This window comes from Ailuropoda melanoleuca, chromosome 2, assembly GCF_002007445.2.
Source record: "Ailuropoda melanoleuca isolate Jingjing chromosome 2, ASM200744v2, whole genome shotgun sequence".
NCBI lineage: Eukaryota > Metazoa > Chordata > Mammalia > Carnivora > Ursidae > Ailuropoda > Ailuropoda melanoleuca.
This window is the reverse complement of record NC_048219.1, coordinates 27,964,188-27,982,982: the sequence shown is the minus strand read 5'-3', so window position 1 is coordinate 27,982,982 and position 18,795 is coordinate 27,964,188. Positions and strand designations below refer to the sequence as shown.

Sequence of the window (18,795 nt, the reverse complement as noted above, 5' to 3'; positions counted from 1 at the left end):
ATAAATAAATAAATAAATAAATAAATAAATAAATAAATAAATAAAATCTTTTTAAAAAGAGAGAGAGATTGGAATAAGACCTGATTTTAGGTCATTCTAGATGCAATGTGGAGAATGAATGAAGGAATAGGCTAGAAGCAGTGAGGCCAAATAATTCTGAAACAGTCCAAGTGAGAGTTGACTAAGATAACAGCAGAAAGGATGGAAAAAGTCTACAGACTTAAAAACATAAAGGAAGGGGCACCTGGGTGGCTCAGTCAGTTGGGCATCTGCCTTCAGCTCAGGTTATGATCCCAGAGTCCTGGGATCAGCCCCGGGGTTGGGCTCCCTGCTTAGTGGAGAGCCTGCTTCTCGCTCTCCCTCTGCCCCCCTGCTCAGGCTCTCTCTCTCTGTCTCAAATAAATAAATAAAATCTTTAAAAAGGAAGGAAGGAAGGTAGGGAGGGGGGAAGAAATGAAACATAAAGGAAGTAAAATCTACCAAACTGGGTGACAGATTAGATGAAGTGCACTGGTTTGCTAGTCAGTGGGGGTGCTGACAAAAAATGGCTTTCAAAAAATTTTGACTGCAAACCACCATAAAACACATATTATGACAAAACCCAGTAAGCACATATATACATACATACATAATTGAACCTAAATTTTCATGAAATACTTATCCTTGTTATATTGATACAATATTTCCTATTCCATTTCAATTTTTTTAAGACTAAAGGAAACCTTCAAAATTGATTTCACAATCTCCCAGTGAGTCACAAAACCCTGTTTGAAATACTATATAGAGACTTGACATAATACCACATTTCATTGCGCAATGCCAAAATATACTCGTTGAACTGAACCAAAAGAAAACATTTAACATTTGTTCCCATATCTGTCCCATCCAATTTCTTCATAATTCCTGAATTAGGGAACCCTTCGTAATCCCCCAATTCGGTATCTAGAAATTTCCTGTTCTCCCCCTACTCGTTCTTCAGTTCACTAGCTACAGTCAGATCATTTTATAGAGAGCACTTACATAGAGCAGTATGCTAGGCTCCAACTGGTAATACCAATTAATGATTAAATTATCATCGATGTAGTGAAATAACTGCAGTTTCCCATTCCTTGCTGAAATCAAGGCAATTTTTAAATAGTTGGTCAAGCAAATAAACACATACACTATTACTCCTTCAAAATTAAAAGCATGGTTAGGTGGAAACTACCAAATGGAAAAAAAGAAAAAAGAAAGAAAGAAACTATCAAATATCCATTAACAGCAGATTGGATCAATTGTGGTATGTTCACACAATGAATTACATGACATCAAGTAGAATGAACAATCTATAACTACACATAAAATTATGGATGAATCTCAGGGCACCTGGGTGGCTCAGTCAGTTAAGCGTCGGTCTTCGGCTCAGGTCACGATCCTGGTATCAAGTCCCACATCTGGCTCCCTCCTCAGCAGGGAGTCTGCTCCCCTCTCTGCCTCTCCCTCCCTTTCTCTCTCTCTCTCTCTCAAATAAATAAATAAAATCTTTTTTAAAATTATGGATATCTTACAAATATAATGTTGAATGATAAAGCCAGAACTAATCTATAGTATTAAAGGTCAGAAGTCAGGGTAATGGTAAGCCTTTGCAGGTGAGGAGCCAGTGACTGAAAAAGAGCACAAAGAAGATTTCTGAGGTGCTGGTAATGTTCTGCTTTCTTAGTTTGGCTTGTTTGTTTGTTTGTTTTTGATCAAAGAAATGCAAAACAAACAAAAAGCACCATAAGGCTTATAAAAACAGCAATCCTGTTTCACTACTCTCCCTGCACTAGTCTTACTTGCTCCTCAAACATCCACTTTTAATTCTTTTAGATGTTTCTTCTTTTATAAACTGCCATATTTCTAAATATTCTTATACGATTATTTCTTTAACAATTTAAGAAATTATATCATAATCTCCAATAAGGGCCAATGAGGATTAGGTCTCTTAGGCCCCCTCACATATACATTTACACTTCCCCCATCCCACTTACACAACTGAATAAATAATTTTTTATTAAATCAGTACTCAGTCAGTGTTTACCTTAGTAAGTAAATATTTCTCAATGCTGGGAAAAGTTGTGTGCTATGATTACACTTCCTTTATGGTACAATTTTTTTTTCTAGAGTTATCAACTGTCTCATTCTTAAAAGTTTTAACCTTTTGGGGGTACCCGGCAGGCTCAGTCAGTACAGCACGTGACTCTTGATCTTGGGGTTGTGAGTTCAAGCTCCATGCTGAGTGTACAGATCACTTAAAAATAAATAAATAAATAAATAAATAAATAAATAAATAAACAAACAAACTTTTAAAAAACAATAATAATAAACAAAGTTTTAGGGGCACCTGGCTGGTTCAGTCAGTTAAGCTTCTGACTTTAGCTCAGGTCATGATCTCAGGGTCCTAGGATCAAGCCCCATGTGCGGTCCTGGGATCGAGCCCTGCCTGGGGTCCTGGGATTGAGCCCTGCATCAGGCTCTCTGCTCAGAGGGGAGTCTGCTTCCCCTCTCTCTCTGCCCCTGCCCCTGCTTGTCCACTGTCTGACACTCTCTCTCTCTCTCACTCTTTCTCTCAAATGAATAGATATATCTAAAAATAAGTAAATCAGGCAGCAGCTCTTTCTGCCCATGAGTCCTGTCCCCATGCTTTAATAAAACCACCATTTTGCACTAATAAATAAAAATTTAAAAAAATAAAAATAAATTTAAGTTTTAGCTTTTAAAAACGTTTTTATTTAAGTAATAAAAGTAAATATATATATTATCTTAACAAATTATTGTAAGGCAAACACTCTTGCAACCACTGACAAAGTTCTCTTCTCGCCTTCTACTCTAGCCAGGCTCCTCTGAGCCTTCCTCACTAAGCCTTGGCTTTGGCCTATAAAGACTTAAACACTAACACAGTTTCTAGTAGCTCAAGTCCCCATCCCTAGGATGATCCTAGCCCTACTTAAAGTCCCTTAAGGCTACCAAAAAAAAGTTACTATTTGTTTCCACAAACACCAGAAGATAGGGTCCCTGTCCCTTAAGTCCCTGTGGGAGAATAGGAGCCTAAGTCTGGATAAATGTCAGTTAGCAAACCCAGATGGATTTCACATGGACCAAGCCCCTCTTCCCACTTTTTGTAAGTTTTCACTTCCCTGACACTACTGAGCCCCAATTCATTCCCTATACCCTCATTTTCCCTTTAAAACACCCAGTCACCTCTATATAGATCAAAATTGAGTTGACTTCACACGGGACTTTTCCCTTTCCCAATAACATTATACTGATTAAAATCCGTCCTAATTCTTTACCTAGCCTGTGTCTTTCCCTAACCTTTGATACCACCACCCACACCAAAAGAACTGAACTTTGCCTTCTCCTGCAGAAACTTCTCTAAGTCCTGTCTCAATCTCAATCTCCACCCCCATAGTAGTTACTATCCTTACTCTAACAGTAATCACTTTCTTTTAATATTTCATAATTTTATCATCCACATGTGTATCTGTAGACACTACAGCTTAGTCTTGCTCATTTATCAAAATTTTATGGGTCTTCTAATTCTTTTTTAATCTACAGGTCCTCCTCCACTACTTTCTTTTCCTCTCAACGTATCTGTTTAAGAACCTAGAACATTTGACCTAGAGCTTCCCAAATAAGTGTTGCTTTAGCAAACTTGTTTCAGTTGTGTGTGTGTGTGTGTGTGTGTGTGTGTGTGTATGAGGTTGTAATGTAAGATGTATTTCTTCTGTGGGTCATGAAATTATCACACATAAAATTAGAAAAATTAAGTGCTTAATTATTTGGTCCTAGCAACAAGGGCACCAGAATTTCAAAAAAAGGTAACCAGTATAACTTAGAGCAATTTGAAGAAATAGAATTAAGAAAACATAGGACTTGGACTCTGCTATAGACTGAATGTCTGTGTCCTCCTAAAATTCATATATTGAAATCTAATCCCCAACATGACTGAATGATTGAGGTGGGGCCTTTGGAAGGTCATAATGATGGAGCCTTTACAAATGTTATTAAAATGCTTATAAAAGAGACCGCAGAGAGTTCCCTCACCCCTTCTGCCATATGAGGACACAGCAAGAACACAGCTGTCTATGAACCAGAAAGCAAGACCTCACAAAACACTGAATCTGCCAGTGCCTTAATCTCAGACTTCCCAGCCTCCAGAACTGTGAGAAAAAAGTATTTGTTTTTTAAGCTACCCACTCTGTTTGTATTGCTGTTACAGCAGCCAAAATAGATGAAGTCAGATCAGTTCTTGAAATAGGTAGAACATAAATCTATGGAAAAAAGGGCGTCTCAGAAGGTAGGCAGCCTAAGCAAAGGGACTTGGCCTGCTACCAGCCTGGTGGTAGTGGTGATTTAGTTGTATTAAAAGCTATCAACACCCACCATAGGAATTCTAACTTATGTCCTACACTGATAATAAAACTTCATGAAGGGAACTTCAAGTTGTATCAGGAACTCAGCTATTCAAATTAAGAACTGTAACACAGGAATCCAACCAGTAGAGATTTACCAATAGAGCTTAAAACCTACTAGATAAGTTTCTCCCTCTTCATCAAACCCTGCCCCAAGTTCCAAAATATCTAACCTAGAAGGAACTGGCCTAATAAGTACATTAATAAAGCTGTTCTTCACACTCCCAGTCTCTTCCCTCAATACTGTAACTAAAACTGCCCACACCTCAAGCTCCTAACTTGGAAAAAGAAACAAACTACATCCCAAAGGGTTAGAAAGTTCTGTGCTTTTCTACACAGCCAATATAATCAGTATTCAACGGGATCTGACTGCATTAATGTCATACTTAAAAAGCTTTTACTGTCCACCTATATTAGAAGTCCCCTCTCCCATGAAACGATAGGATGAGCTCCAAGTATCTGCTTTATAATGATTAGGTGACTTTTCTACTTACATGATTTTATTAAATTATGTACTGTCACCCCATTTGGTAAGATAATAAAAACTATAAGCTGTTTTCTCAGAAAGAGAGCTTCTCCTTAGAAACTCTCTTTCACAAAGTATATCCATTTAGTACCGTCCAACTAACATTCATTAGGATCTTCAGGCACCAGGCACTTTCAAGGTGTTCCAGAGACAGCAACGAATTAGACATGGTACTCACCTTGGAGGAGTTTACATTCTAAGGAAGAATATGAACATATAAAGAGAACTTTAGTATAACATAGTAAGTATGGGTTTCCCCTGCTATCAAAAATTGTGTTCCTGGGGCGCCTGGGTGGCACAGCGGTTAAGCGTCTGCCTTTGGCTCAGGGCGTGATCCCGGAGTTATGGGATCCAGCCCCACATCAGGCTCCTCTGCTATGAGCCTGCTTCTTCCTCTCCCACTCCCTCTGCTTGTGTTCCCTCTCTCACTGGCTGTCTCTATCTCTGTCGAATAAATAAATAAAATCTTTAAAAAAAAATAGTGTTCCTACGAAAACTTCCATAAACTGAAATGGCATAAAGTGAAGAAGCAACTACCATTAACTTATATGGAAATATTTTTGAGTGTTCTTGGACCCCAAAACATCACCTCTTAGGCTTTTCTGATACCTTAGGACTCACCATGATAATGAATGTACAAAATAAATCAAGATAAAGCACAGATGCTCACAGACACAGTACAAAGCTATGGCAGCTTAATGCTGAGATGCTGAGTGTATTTTCAGGGAAGGAGCTCAGCAGTCCCGCTCTGGCTGCTGCTTGGGGTGCTCACTGCCTCTGTAACAACTCCCTGCGGAACAAATGCTGGGTGCTAGTTAACAAAAATAGGTAGTAACGTAGGTCTTTTGTGAAAGTGAAGTGGTGTAATTTGAACTTCCCAAAAGGACGAGGGGCGGGGGGGGGGTATCCGCACCGACGCAAAGTACAGGGCTCGGCAAAGGTCAGGAGGATCAAGATAAGATCTAAACGGTCTTTTAAAAACGCACAGAAGTCAACCCAAGTACAAGTAGTGAGATCAAGAGAAGCAAAGCAGGAGAGGCATAAAACAAGAGTGTGGGGTGAAACTAACAGCAGTTGGCATTACTAGAACGTGGGAGTGGTGAGGGTGTCGAGAAATGAGACTGGGGGACCCTGGCTTCATAAGAACCAGAGTACCGCTTGAGGAACAGAAAGGAGGTCAGAGGATCCAGAAAACCTGCCATTTGTGCCACGACACTGAACAGCACTGTTTCTCCTCCTCATCCTCACTTCTAACCGTAAAGGGATCCTTCAAAAGAGTATTCCTGGGTGTGGAGAGCTGGGGACATTCCCAACCTGCTTTCCTTTCCAGTGTGAGAAAGATCTTGCCTCATCAACGGTCCACATACCTTGGGATTCCACTCAGAATCAAAGGAGGTGTGGACTTTGGGTTATGTTGGTGTCTGTCACCAACTCTGATCCAGGGAGAAAAGGCAAGGAGGAACGAGAAAGAAATGGCAACAGGACTAACCCCCAGACATTACCACACTTCAGAGACAACCCTAAACCAGAACCCATCCGAGTCTCCAAGAACCAAGAAGCCGAAGCTGAGCAGTGGGATGCCGGGGGCCCCCCTCCCGGCAGGAAGGACAAACCACCGGACAGCGCCAGGCCCTGACCTGGGCACCCATTTCCCGGTCACCTCGGGACTCACTCCTCGGCCTCTCCCGGACATAGCCGAACAGGGAGCCCACCTCCGGGGGTCCGCGGCTCTGTTTACCTTGGTCATCCCAACCCCCACCACGAACACCCGGCGCAGGGGCCAAGACTGTGAGGCGGCCAGAGGCATGGCTCAGGTCGTGCAGGACAGAGGCGGGTGCAGCAGGTCCTGACGCAGCTAACGCGAGCGCGCACAGACTGAAGCGGAGGCGACGCCGGCGATCACTCAGAGCTAGGGGCGGGGCAGGAGGCGGTGAGGGGCGGGGCAGGAGGCGGTGAGGCGGTGAGGCGGTGAGGGGGCGGGGGTGGGCACGCGAGGTGAGGAGGGAGAAAGAAGGGCGCCTGCGCGAGCGCAGAGGACCCGGCAGCGCGCGTTCCTTCGCGGAAGGGCGTGTTGAGTAGTGCTCTGTCCGCGAAGCTCTGGTCCCCGGCTCACGAGCGGGTCGGAGACCAAGTCCACATCAAACATCGGAAAAAAGCTTTATAACCTAGTCCAGCCATTCGGGGTTAAGTCCTTTATGATGAGAGGGAGTGTGGCCTGGAGTAGCGCCTGAGACTGACTTGAGAGCAGGGGTTGGCCTGAAACCAGACTCACAGAAGAGTAGCCTGAGAAAAATCTGTGGAATGTTGTAATTGTTCTGTATCCTGTTAGTGTTGGTACTTACAACAGTTAGTGCAGGGTCGCTTGGGTGGCTCAGTCGGTTGGGCGACGGCCTTCGGCTCAGGTCATGATCTCAGGGTACAGGGATCCAGCCCCACCTGGGACTCCGTGCTTAGCGGGGAGTCAGTCAGCTTCTCCCTTTCCCCCTCCCACTCTCCCTGTGCGCTCTCTCGCTTTCTCTCTCTCTCAAATAAATGAATAAATAAATAAAATCTTTGGAAGAAAAAAAAAAAGTCTGTGCAAGTGTTAAAACTCATAGGGCTGTACACCAATCAGAGCATGGGGCGTATTTTACCATATGTCTAAAACAACCAAAATTCATTTACTTGCTATGTGACCACCTTTGTTAATCTCTGAAACTCACTCTTGTTTCGCTCCAGCAGATTATGCCCAGACACTGAGATTGGTCTTTGCCAATAGTTCAGGTAGCACAGGTTCCCTGTAAGGATTCCAATTTATAAGAGTAATATTTCACAAGCCAGTAGCATACAGGTTAATGTCTCTTAATAAGCTAGTTAAGAAATAACATACTCCAAACAAAAGATAGATTAATTACATTATAGTTCCAGGCAAAAATGAGAAGAAATAAAGTCCAAGTTTACTTGTGATGTGCTGTCTACGAGTTGGTCCTCTGTGAATCAATCCTTCCAACTAAGGTGGGAATCAGCTGCCAGCTTAGGTTTCTTGCTACTGGGGCACACAGCTAGCTGGCACCCTGTTGACCACCACCAAGAAAGACTAGCCTTGCCAAGGCAGGAAGAGATGTCTTTCTCTTCCTCAGACCATTGTGTCTTTAACACCACTGAGGACCAAGAATAACCTGTCCACCACAGGACCAAGTGTCTCAAGATCTTTAGAGATCAGCAAAGAGTAGCCTTGCCCAGACCAAACAGTCTCAGTAAGTCCTCATAAATTCTTGATATTTAAAGTTTAAATATCCATTATGTCACAGTTGCTTCTCCACATGTTCTTATCTATAAGGACTTGGTCGCACAATAGTTCGGCTGTTATCATCCTCATATGGCCTCCCAAATTCACCCTTAGATCAAAACAAGTGCATTTAAGTCATAAACAAGTGGATTTGAAATCTTAACAAACCAATTCCCATACGTTGTTTTGTGAGGAAATGAATGACAGCAACAAAACCTTTAGCATTTAATTGAAGGAATATATATATATACACATACATGTAGGATGATTTTTATTTGCTGATTCCGAATTTACAAATTTGCCTACTCACAAAAATTCATTTATAACCCCAAAATCAATATTTAAAGAGCTTTTGAGGTAGCAAAAAATTTTGAGTTGCGCCAGGCATCTGTTCCCAGCTAAGGTCAAACAATACCATGTCCTGTCTGCCTTCTTGTTTCAACTCTCATGCTGCAAACGAGTATCTGTCTCATGATCTATTGAGTCCCACATTTTTCATGTTTTTGTGGTTTTTGTTTACACTTTTGCTGCTTAAAATGGCACACAAGCATAATGCCTGGAGTGCTGTCTAGTGTTCCTAAGTGCAAGAAGGGCATGATAGGGGCCAATCCTTTGATCTGGCTGCGGCAGGCACCCCTCAGGAAGCAGGGAAGCTCGGGAGAGGAGACCAGGTAGCGTGTCACCCAGGTCCTCCAGCTGCATTGCCCTGCATAAGATGTTTGCCTGCAGCAAAAAGCTCACCTGCATACCCACTCTGATCCGAGTTGGATCCAGAGTTGCATATAGACCAAATTCTACATCAGTGTTATCTTGCTCAGAAGCTAGATAGTAGCAGTAATAGAAGTTAAGTAACCTCACAAAGGCTCTCCGATATTTAACGGGACCCAGAATGGTGTGTCTCAGTAATCTAAAGGGAGTTTCAGACCAGTGCAATCAGCAGAAACATGGATACTGCTGCCAAATTTATTGGTGCAGTTGCTGCAACAGTGGAAGTGGCTGTTTTCTGTGCTGGTATTGGAACAGTCTCTGGCAGCCTTGTCATCAGTTATGCCAGAAACCTTTCACCGAAGCAGCAGCTGTTCTCAAATGCTATCCTAGAAGTTGTCTTGTCTGAAGCTCTTTTGTTTGATGGTTGCTTTCTTGATTTTGTTTGCCATGTAACAAATTATTGCTCAGAATGTTGGCATTCATATTAATTACAGATGTAATTCTGTGTATTTTACTGTGACTCCAAAAACGGTAGTATTGGTGTCATGGAAATATACATTATTTCCAAGGTCATTTCATTAAAGATGAAATTTTAATTTTTGTTGTCATTTGTACTTACCTAAATTTAGATGGTCACAAAGAAGAATATGTACTCAGTCAGTTGCTGTACAAGTAAGAGGAAACTACAGCGGTTGCCACATGATGAAAAAGAGCCAGTTTTTATGAGAATTCTTTCATATAGTATTCTGCATTGTGATTTATAGGGCTTTGGGTTATTCATATAAAGGAGAAATTAGTGTTTCCACTTCTATGAAATATGATTAATTAAACCAAGATAGTTAATTGCTAAAAAAAAAGGGGGGGTATGATATGCCTTATGAAGAAAGTAGATGTTAGATAAACTTAGTTCAGACATCAGTTATAGTGTGACTGGCCTTGAGTTCAATGTTAATGAATCAACTATATATTAAATAAGGTGCCTCTAAACGGAAACATAAAACAAGGAAGGTTAGGTATTGATAGGTTGACAAAACCAGAGGCTTGCAGAAGTCTAACCCTGTATTTTTCCTAGGAGCAATGGTTCAGTATTCAATAATTTAATGTTCACAGCAACTTTTAGAACATAACTACTATCAAAAACAACAACAACAACAACCAAAAACCCGAGAGGTACGTGTGTATAAAGAGGTGCCTTCCTGCCCTATGGGTCTGTGATGAGCCCCTTACAGATTCCCTGTGACATAAAGCATCAGAACAGCTGGAAGTTCACTCCCTCTAGGAAATCTCCTAAAATTGTTCCTGGGACTGCAAGGCCAGGTGTTCATTTATCAGAAACTCCTTGGCTGAAGAGCCATTGTGCAGGAGGGGAAACAGGGTTAGCTATAAGGAAAGACCAAAGGAAGACTTGGGCCAAGTGAAGGTGTTCTGAGGCTGAACATGCTGCCTCTGTGGGGGCTGAGTCCCCAGTCTCTGGGGAAAGGGACGTGTTCAAATTGAGGCTGACCGGTCTCAGGGATACTGCAGGAGGCAGCTTTACACCAGGAGGGAAATTGAACCAAATGGACCTCGAGTTCACAGGCGATTTTCACTATTTCAAAAAGCCTTATAGAAGTTATACAGATTATACGCACCATACCACCTCCAGTAAAAATCACCATAGGTTCAAAACATCCATATCCAGACCCCATTCCCTACTGAATCAGAGCCTCTGGGAGTAGAGCCCCGGCATCAATATTTAGAAAGATTCTTCCGGGTGATCCTAGGAAGCCCCCAATGGGTTAGGTAAAGAAATGCTGGGCTAAGACTAGGTCAATTTAGTAAAATCCCTGGCCGCTCAGAGAAGGGGCAAAGAATCTCCCCCTTTCCTGCCTATCCCTAAAGCCTAGCATAAAGCAAGGCACTGAAGAGGCTTTTACTAAATGTAGAGTTCTTTCTTGAAACTCTGATTAGCCAATAAAGAGCAATGTGATTGGCTGATAAGACAAGGTTACCAACCCTAAATAGAACAAGAAGTGACAGGGTTCAGATTAATTATTAACAAATAAATAAATTATTATTAACAAATGTTCACAGTCCGCTGGACATTGGTTTCAAACTTGAAGTCCAAGACGCCAGATTCTGGGCCTGGCCGCTGACCGGTCCTGGAGCTAGAGGTCGGGTCGCTTTTTTTTTTTTTTAGGTTTTATTTATTTATTGGACAGAGAGAGAGAGAGAGAGACAGAGAGAGACAGAGAGAGACAGAGAAAGAGGGAACACCAGCAGGGGGAGTGGGAGAGGGAGAAACAGGCTTCCGGCTGAGGAGGGAACCCGATGGAATCATGACCCCAGCCGGAGGCAGACGCTGAACGACTGAGCCACCCAGGCACCCCAACTCCAGGCTCCCCAACCTTCTATAAAAGAAGCTGATGCCCGGGTGCGTGGCAAGGGCCACCACAGGAACTCCTGCGTGGAGGCTCCAAAGGCCGCGGGAAGGGAGGCACTGGCGTCTCCAGATGGCTCCATAGCGCGGGCAGAGACAGGCCATCAACCCCCTCCAGGGCCACTTGGTCCAACAACGACTCCAGGGCGTCTGTTCCTACTTCAGTTTGCAGCTCCCCGGGCGCCTGCGCACCAGGACACTAAGGGCCCTCCAGTGCGCCTACACACCGATGGGCAGCCTAGGGAGGCGGGTTGGACCTAGAGATCAGAGGAGGAGTGCCAGAGGGCTGGCGTGACGTCACGCCCTTTGGGGGCGGGCTCAATCCGCGGGGCTCCACCGCCATTGGTCAGGAACCCCGTCGTAACCAGGGGAACTGCAAACAATGTAGGGACCGCTTATGGTTCGAGCACCTGGAACAGCACCCTCTAGGGAGGAGGGTTGGTCGGGCAGTTACTCTTCCGTCTCTCCGGAGGCTCCCCCAGACAAAATCCTAGGCAAGAGAGCCCGGGGCCACCACTCCTTGACCCAGGTGGTCTCTGGTCAGAGGGAAAGGGAGCCCTACTGGTCCGGGATCGGTAGAAGGGCCTAAGGGGAGTAGTCAGTGGTTTGGCCACCGTGCAGAGCTGTGTAGGAATCCGGCACAGGCCGGGGCCTTACAAGAGGTTTAGAGCAGAAAAAGAAGTAGAGGTCTTAAGGGAGCTCTTGGCGGTGTCTTTGTCGGATGTGGAACTGTGAAATCTGGGAGTTAGTATGGTAGTAAGCGTCATCCTGGGTAGTGCGGTCGTCAGGTACTGGGAAAACGGAGTTGGTAAGATGGGTGGGGGAAGACGAGGGCATACGCTCTTTCTGAGCTTAGATGTTAATAATTAGTACTGTTCAGTTCCAGGAACTCTGTAAGCGCTGCCACGCAACACCTCGTTAAGCTTAACAGCCCTTCGAGGTCAGTGGTATTACCCCGTTTTGCAAATGAAGAAACTGAGGCTCAAAGAAGTTAACTTGCCCCAAATCAAACAGCCAGCAAGTGGCAGAGTGTGATAGAAACTCAGACACACTGTCTCTGGAACTAAATTGTAGAGTTTGAGATTTGGAACGGGTTGCAGAGGCCATTCATTCCAGATGTTGCAAATGCAGGTATCTGCAGGGACAAGTCTGGTGGGTTGGATTGGGCTGTAACTGAAAATCAATTCCCCTTTTGAAAAGGAAGCTTCTCACTCAGCTTCAACTGATTTTTTTCGTGGGTCACTTCTCTAAATACCATGACTTCCAATCAGTCTGACGACCAGATGGCCAGATGCCTCCTGCGGGCCACTATTTAGGGTTCCCTGATTAGAATCATGGAATTAACCATTGAAAACAATCTAAAGTAGGCTACTCTGATCTCATTTTGAAGATAGGAGGACTAATGTCTAAACAGACTGTTACGGTCTGTGCTAGAATCCAGATCATTTTTCTCATTTCACCACTGTCCCTTCCAGAAATTTGTTCCTTGTATCCACTTAATGCGATGGAAAATTTTGGTTTAATTGAACAGTCTGATACATACTTAAAAGACGTCCTTGCCTTTTGTACTTCAGAGGTACTATAAAATGTCATTTGCAGGGGCACCTGGGTGGCACAGTGGTTAAGCGTCTGCCTTCGGCTCAGGGCATGATCCCGGCGTTCTGGGATCGAGCCCCACATCAGGCTTCTCTGCTGGGAGCCTGCTTCTTCCTCTCCCACTCCCCCTGCTTGTGTTCCCTCTCTCGCTGGCTGTCTCCATCTCTGTCAAATAAATAAATAAAATCTAAAAAAAAAAAAAAAAAAGAAATGACATTTTTAAAATGAAATAACATTTATTGGGCATTTGTGTAAGTAAGGTTCACACAGCCCCATTCAGTCATCATAATACCACCATGACATAGTGACAAAGATACTCTTTTTCGCCAGACTCTAGCCACACTTCTCTGAGCCCACTTCTCTACTAGGCCTCTGCCTCGGCCCACAAAGACTTAAGCACTAATATAGTTTGCAGCAACTCCAGGCCACATTCCTAAGATGATCCTAGCCCCCCTTAAAGTGCCTGCATGAGAAAATAGAAGCCAGCTGTAGAAATTAATAAAGAGAAACCTTACTAAAATGCAGTCAGGAGGCTAGAAGGCAGAGATCTGGTGCCACACCACTGGACATCAATTACAGGAAGAACTGTCAATCAGAGACCCCTCAGGAGAGGATGTACATTGTATCTGCTTCAAGAAATCCAGAAGGTCAGCAGCTCAGCCAATGAGAAAGCCTCATTACCCTGAACTCCTGCTTTTCTCCATAGGGTTTTGATTTCAAAACAACCCCGCCCAACTTCTTCTCCACAAAATATCATTTATCTCCTCTGTTGGACTAGCCTATGGCTGTTTCCTGTTTGTCTCAAATTGCAATCTCTGCTATTCCCAAATAAACAATTTTTGCTGTTAAAATAACTTTTATTTTTAAGGTCAACACTGCCAAAAGAATGTCCTGCTTGTTCCAGCCAACACCTGAAGACAACCCGCACCCTCAGTTTCTGTGGGAGCCTAAGTTTGGATAAGCCTCCCTTAGCTAACCCAGTCGCGTTTCATTCAGCCAAACGCCTTCCATGATTTTTGTGATTTGTCACTTCCCTGACTCTATTACACAGGTCCCATTCACACCTCCATATTCCTGCCTTCTCCCTTTAAAACTCTCATTGGGGCGCCTGGGTGGCTCACTTGGTTGAGTGTCTGCCTTCGGCTCAGGTCATGATCTCCCAGTGCCGGAATCGAGCCCCACATGGGGCTCTGTGCTCAGTGGAGAGCCTGCTTGTCCCTCTCCCTCTGCCCTTCCCCCAGCTCATGCTCTCTCCCTCTCTCTCATATAAATAAATTATTCTTTAAAAAAATTTAAAAAATAAAACTCTCAGTCACCTCTGTACGAACAGAAGTTGAGTTCAGTTCACACTGGACAGTCCCTTTTGCCGTAGTATATTATATATTACTGAATAAAACCTGTTCTCACGACTTTACCTAGCCTCCCCCTTTATCTTTGACGGTAGTCACTATTATGATCCCCGCTTTACTGATTAAAACACTGACACTTAAAGAAGTTGTCATCCTTGCCCCAAATCACACGGCGGACCTGGGTAGGCTTTGCCTAGCCAGGGCTGCAAGTCTCCTAAAGGCAAGAGGCATAGAGAAGGGCTTTGGGCTCTCCGCCCGTAGGAGGAGCAGTTGCGAAATCCTGGGGCACAGCTGCGAGATTTCCCCCGGAGCGGAGGGAGTAGTGGAGGGGCTCTTGGCACCTTCCCAACCGGCGCCCAGATGCTGCGCGCCCTGACCAACGTCTTGCGCCTTCCACGCCCCTGGAGTCCCCTTCGGACCCGCAGCTGCGTCTCCCACCGACCTACTGGGGACCCGGAGATCCAAGTGCGCGCCCTCACCGGGCGCGACCAAGGTAAGCGCGCTGCGCCGGGAGCGCCCAGGAGGCGACGGAGCGGGTCCGAGCCGGACTCCCGGTCCTGCTGCCCCGGCCAGGCGCGCCCACTACACCCGGGAAGACGGACCAGTAAGGGGAAGGCGTGCCGTGCGCACTGTGTTTGAGGATTTGATCCCCCACTGCGGTTGCCCAGTCCAGGCTCCCCAAGCCTTTCCTAAGGCCGAGGAGGTGAGTGACCATCTTACTATCCGGCCCGACCCTAATTTAGGTGGAACTCTAAGTCAACTTTAAGTCCCTTCAGTCCCCCATTCGATAGCCCGGGGCTGTGAAGGAGGGGAGGAGAACTTGCTCAGGAATACGACTAAGCACCAGCGACGCCCCCTCCCCCAAGCGCCACAGCCTCCACCCCAGGAACTTTAAAAGCCCTGTGCACCCTCCCAGCCAAGAGTCCTGGCTAGGTTCCCGGAGGGCGAGGCGGCGGAGCCAATCCCGCCGCCCCCTAGGGCGGCGGAGGGAGGAGGGGAGAGCAGCGGAGAGGCAGGAGCTGGGCACGTGTCCCTGCGCTCTGGCCCTCACCACGCTGGCCGACTTTTGTGCCTTTTTGAGTCAAAGAGAGAAAGTTCTGGCTGGTCACTGGCAATGTGGTTTGGAGCCTATGGCCAAGAAAGAATTCTAGATACGAATTGGGTGCAAAAGGTGGTTTTATTAAAGCACAGGGACAGGACCCGTGGGCAGAAAGAGCGTACTGGGGTTGTGAGGCGTGACTGATTATGTAATATTTTCTATCCTATGGAGGGGTGGGTAATGTTAGGGCTCCAGGAAATTGAATCTATAGGTTGAATCTGGAGATTGCTTTTCTCTTACAAATCATTAAGACAGTTGCAAACGGATGGAGAATGCAAATTGAATCTGGAGATTGCTTTTCTCTTACAAATCATTAAGGCAGCTGCAAACGGATGGAGACTCAAGTCCTGCAGGACTGTGATCCCCATCAGTTAACCATTTGTTTTCTTCCCTTTCCTTTGTTCTAGGGCAGCAGGGAGTGCCTGAGGAATGTCAGACATATTCCACTGTGGGGGGTGGGAGGTTGCCGGGGTTAGCTTGTGCTTTGCCCTCAGCTTGCCTTCTGCTCCCTCATCAGCGGGCAGAGGACATTTTCGATTGCACCTGTTGCGTTGTTTTTTGGGGGGTAAGAGGAGACCAAAGTGCATTCAGTGGCGTTACACACCTCAGTCTGATGGCCGTTACCATCAGGGCATACCCATTTTCTTGGTTTTACTTTCTCCCCAATACCAATCCCTCTCCCTAAATTTGATATAACATAGTTCGTGTTTTAATTTACATAGTTCTAATGTACATAGATGGGGTCATACTATATATCTCGTATTTTTTCCTTTTTTCCCTGCTTAATTCTAAGTTTTAAAGCGCTGCTTTGCCATGTAAATCTAGTTTCTTGCTCCCTGCTCTCATGTACTGTTCCCTGGTGTGCATCCCCCACACAGACATGAAAGGGCTTGGACAAGAAAGGGCCAGGTGGGATTGCTGGGGCTTACTCTCATGCTTACCTCGTTGCCAAACGCAACAGCACCTGCCTTGAGATTGTTATATTCTTCCTACTTTACAGATTAAGAAACTGAGGCATAGGTTAAGCAGTTTAAACCAGGTCTGATTTCCAAACCTCTGTTCTCAACTATTAAGTGATTACTACCTGTTTGGTAATCAGTGGCCTGAAACACAGACGTGTGCCTCAATTTTTACAAAACACACAATCACATGTCAAATTAAGGCTTACTTGCAAATGATGGAATATTTTATGCAGAAAAAACAAGGATCAGTGGATTAAGCCTCTGCCCTTGCCAGAGGGCATATAGAAGTCAGGAGAAAGTCATTTCTCCACAGAGAAAAGGAGGAGGAGGCTCACAAAGGAGAAACCCTCCCACCCCCGCAGTGGTGATTTGGGGTCATTGGTTGTTCATGTTAGAGGCCACAGCTCCTGCTTCCACTTGAGGGGATGGCACCACAGCAGTTTTTACCTGGTTACCTGTTGTCCTTGAAAATGGGATTAGCTTAACCTAACTCTGGGCTCTTATGGCTGACTCGGCTCCTTAGCTGGGCGCTCAAGATGCCCCACCACAACCTGACCTTCCCATCTCACCTCTTCTAGTGGTGGGTTCATTTTAAACTGTCCCATCTCTGTTTTGTTCACTTGAATTCTCTTTCCTCTCTGCCTATATAAGTCCCTCTGGAATTAGACACCCCTTCCCCTCCCGTTATCCCTGCACTTTCCGTGTAGCTGGACTTGTCGCTCTCATAGGTCCTTAGCTCTTCAGAAGTGAGGGCTGCTAGCTGGGTCCAGCTCTTAACTTAGGCACATTCTCTTCTTTTCTGGGCCTCAGTTTCCCCTCGAGATAGTAAGGGGTTGTAAAACCAGTTGGTCTCTAATACCTTACGGTGCTTATCTTTTTTCTTTTTTAATGATTTTGTTTATTTGAGAGAGAAAGAGAATGCGTGCACAAGCAGCGGGGAGGGGCAGAGGGAGAGGAAGCAGCAAGACTCCCCACCCCACTGATCAGGGAGCCTGATGTGGGGCTCAATCCCAGGACCCTGGGATCATGACCTGAACCGAAGGCAGACGCTTAACTGACTGAACCACCCAGGAGCCCCTTACAGTGCTTTCTATTGACTCTATCGAGGAGCAAGAATTTTCTGTCCCAGGTCTTTCTAGCTGGACTGAGAATCAAATTGACATGAGACAGATTAATAGGAGAAAATCAAATTTAATTTTGTATGTACCGGGAATTCACACAGACATGGAGATTCCAAAAACAGGTAAAATGAAATATATATGTCACTCTGAACCAAGGAAAAGAGGGTAGGGATCTGGAACTTGAAAGGGAAGGAATATAATTCACAGGAAGATGAAAAGGAGTAAATGTTTGGTAAACAAACGTTGCTGGTCCACCCAGAAACAATGGGACATAGAGGACTTTGATCGAACAGGCCATGGGGTACCTGGATAGCAGTTGGTTAAGGGGTTAAACTTCTGAGTCTTGGTTTCAGCTCAGGGCGTGATCTCAGGATACTGAGGTTGGGCCTAGCACTCAGCAAGGAGCATGCTGGACTTTTTCACTCCCTCGCCCTCTGCCCCTTCCCCCTGCTTGCTCTCTTGAGCTCTCCCTCTCTCTCAAATAAATAAACCTTAACAACAGCAAACACACAGGTCTTGCTAGGTTCCTCCCCATCTATCATACCTGGTTCATAGTGTAATGGAGTTATGGTGATAGCTCTCTTCCTGGATCAGATCCTCTATCTAAATTCTTTCTAGGCAGTTGTGGGGGAGGTAAAGAGCTTTTCCTGAATCTTTGATTGCTTTTTAACTCAAATAATCTTCATGCCAAAGTGGCCCAAAGCAGCCTCCCCTTGGCCCCAACAACTCCCACCTACATTACCTAACCTGGGATCTAGGCCATCCAGAAAGCAGTGACCCAAGGTCAGCTGCCAAGTTAATTATCAGCCAGTGGCATGGTGGGTTTGGTAAGAGTGGAGACAGTGTGGTACAGACCTATCCCCACTGCAGAGGTCCAGCAAGGGCAATGTTCTCAGAATCAGGGCTCAACTAAAAACTTAGGGACCATGGCTGAGTCCTCTCTATTTCTCCAGGACCTGATATGTAGTAGTACAAATTGAATGAAACCCAAAGACACCCTGTCTGGCTCCTCATAGCTCCCAGTTTGAAGTTCTTTCCTTCTCTTGAATCCTGGAATTTTCCCTAGCATCTATGCCTGTTTCCTGCTCACTGTACCCCCAAACTCTGGCTAAGCACTTATGGACATTATCTTTTTTCTTTTTTCTTTTCTTTTTTCTTTTCTTTTCTTTTCTTTTCTTTTCTTTTTCTTTTCTTTCTTTCTTTCTTTCTATTTATTTTATTTTATTTTATTTTATTTTATTTATTTTATTTTATTTTATTTTATTTTATTTATTTTATTTTATTTTATTTTATTTTATTTATTTTATTTTATTT

The 18,795-nt window shown here is 44.7% G+C and overlaps 3 protein-coding genes and 1 pseudogene across 9 annotated transcripts in view; 2 read left to right on the top strand and 2 right to left on the bottom strand.

The window, feature by feature from the left end:
• SCP2 (sterol carrier protein 2) overlaps nt 1-6,854 on the bottom strand; it is a 112,776-nt gene extending 105,922 nt beyond the window's left edge. Inside the window, exon 1 of one of the 2 annotated variants that reach the window (XR_004623085.1) lies at nt 6,698-6,854. Coding sequence is in view for 1 of the 2 variants with exons in the window: in XM_011220396.3 (XP_011218698.1) it covers nt 6,698-6,766 (69 nt within the window). In the remaining variant the exon portion in view is untranslated. The remainder of the gene's footprint in view (nt 1-6,697) is intronic. The other variant, XM_011220396.3, reaches the window with a different exon arrangement.
• A 1,891-nt stretch (nt 6,855-8,745) lies between these two features.
• Nucleotides 8,746-9,388, top strand: LOC100464642 (annotated as a pseudogene).
• A 3,692-nt stretch (nt 9,389-13,080) lies between these two features.
• The window catches only part of ZYG11A (zyg-11 family member A, cell cycle regulator), a 100,292-nt gene continuing 94,577 nt past the window's right edge, over nt 13,081-18,795 (bottom strand). Inside the window, exon 17 of the transcript XR_004623079.1 lies at nt 13,081-13,137. The gene's annotated coding sequence lies outside the window, so the exon portion shown is untranslated. The remainder of the gene's footprint in view (nt 13,138-18,795) is intronic.
• The window catches only part of ECHDC2 (enoyl-CoA hydratase domain containing 2), a 20,863-nt gene continuing 16,645 nt past the window's right edge, over nt 14,578-18,795 (top strand). For 4 of the 6 annotated variants that reach the window (XM_019795845.2, XM_034652839.1, XM_019795844.2 and 1 more), the window contains exon 1: nt 14,578-14,792. In XM_019795845.2, coding sequence (XP_019651404.1) covers nt 14,660-14,792 — 133 coding nt within the window. In that variant the 5' untranslated portion in view covers nt 14,578-14,659. The other 2 variants (XM_019795846.2, XM_034652845.1) reach the window with 1 other exon arrangement.